At 48.7% G+C, this 1,531-nt stretch overlaps 1 protein-coding gene and 1 non-coding gene across 2 annotated transcripts; one reads left to right on the forward strand and one right to left on the reverse strand.

Annotated features, from left to right (window-relative positions):
• The first annotated feature begins 57 nt into the window (after positions 1 to 57).
• On the forward strand, positions 58 to 684 carry Pmar_PMAR027420 (60S ribosomal protein L26-1, putative). Its single transcript, XM_002765520.1, has 3 exons — positions 58 to 215; positions 263 to 392; positions 441 to 684. Exons 1-3 carry the CDS (start codon positions 82 to 84, stop codon positions 606 to 608), a joined length of 432 nt encoding a protein of 143 aa, XP_002765566.1. The 5' UTR covers positions 58 to 81; the 3' UTR covers positions 609 to 684.
• A 772-nt stretch (positions 685 to 1,456) lies between these two features.
• Pmar_PMAR027421 lies at positions 1,457 to 1,530 on the reverse strand. Its single transcript has one exon. It is a non-coding gene; the product is annotated as a tRNA-Val (tRNA).
• Between the last annotated feature and the right edge of the window lies 1 nt (position 1,531).

A 1,531-nucleotide genomic window follows, 5' to 3' on the forward strand; every position in this document is an offset into this window, starting at 1 on the left:
TTGCCTTTGTAAGATACGGATTAGGTCCAAATAGAGAACAAGTTGTTGATGCATGCTTGGCAGTAGCCGTAGTTGTTTACCATGAAGTTCTCACCCGCGGTGTCGTCCTCTCGTCGTAAGAGCCGTAAGGCCCACTTCACCGCCCCCTCTGACCAGAGGAGGATCATCATGTCCGCGCCCCTCTCCAAGGAGTTGAGGGCCAAGTACAACGTGAGGTAATTATCACCATCACCATCATCCCATACCACACTTCTCTCAACAGGTCCGTCCCCATCCGTAAAGACGATGAAGTCATGGTCGTCCGTGGTCACTACAGCGATCGCGAGGGCAAGGTCACCGCCTGCTACCGTAAGAAGTTCGTCATTCACATCGAGCGTCTCACTCGTGACAAGGTACTTGCTACCCTTTCCTCGAACCTTGTAGTGAATGTTTATGCTTAGGTGAACGGCTCTCACGCCAACGTCGGTGTCCATCCCTCCAAGGTGGTCATCACCAAGCTGAAGATGGACAAGGACCGCAAGGCTCTCCTTGAGCGCAAGAACCGCTCTAAGGACTCTGGAAAGAAGAGATACACTGACAAGGACGTCGCGATGGCTCAGGTTGATTAATATGCTGCTACTATTGATAACAACTAATGTGGTGAAAGCAACGGCTCGACTACCGTCACAGGCTACTGGTCCTAGCATACCATCAGAGTTGTGTTCAGTAGAGGTGTGAAAACAGGGACCCATCTAGCTTTGAGAGATAACAATGGAGAAATGTAATGTGATGATGACATTTACATGAGAAACTGATTGAAGAATGTGTTCCTAGCCATACGTGGAAAATTAAAAATGAGTTCCCCCCGTTAACGTTATAGGTTCCTGGATGATTTCCTGTGTGGATCACTTCTATCGGGGCGGCTTTGTGCTTGCCTTGAGCAATTGTGGAGGAGGCTGTGGTTTGTTAGCATCAATCGGAGTTCGTTGAGTTTGTCAATTTCCTCTTCATAGTGACGGTTCTCGTTGGTCTGCATGTCTGTTGAGTGCACATCATCATCACCAACCGTTCCTGTGAACCCAGGCTTGTCCATAGCGAGAGTCTTCAAGGGTCATAAAGGAGCCGTCACGCGTGCTGTACCGGTGCCGGGGGTTTCGGGTACGCTCGCCTATATATTATATAGCATATAAGTCTGGATGGTTATCTTGGCAGGTTATTCCCAATATGCTTCCTCGGGTGGTGATGGCAGTGTTATCATATGGAGTACTAAACACAACACCAGGTGGATAACTCCTAGGAGAGCTATTGCTGAAGTTTTCTATTTTTGTTACTGTGAGTGTATTTGTGGTTGTAGGCCTCTTCGTTGTGAAGGACACGGTGATAGGGTGACGGCAGTGGCGGCGGATGCATCGGGACGATGGGTTGCCAGTGCTGGAGTTGATAAAACAGTAATGAGAAAGAAATAGGTTGAGATATGTACTGAAACCGAGAATCGAACTCGGGACCTATCGCGTGTGAGGCGATCGTCATAACCAACTAGACCATTCCAGCG

This window comes from Perkinsus marinus (genome assembly GCF_000006405.1).
Source record: "Perkinsus marinus ATCC 50983 genomic scaffold scf_1104296975490, whole genome shotgun sequence".
Classification (NCBI taxonomy): Eukaryota; Perkinsozoa; order Perkinsida; family Perkinsidae; genus Perkinsus; species Perkinsus marinus.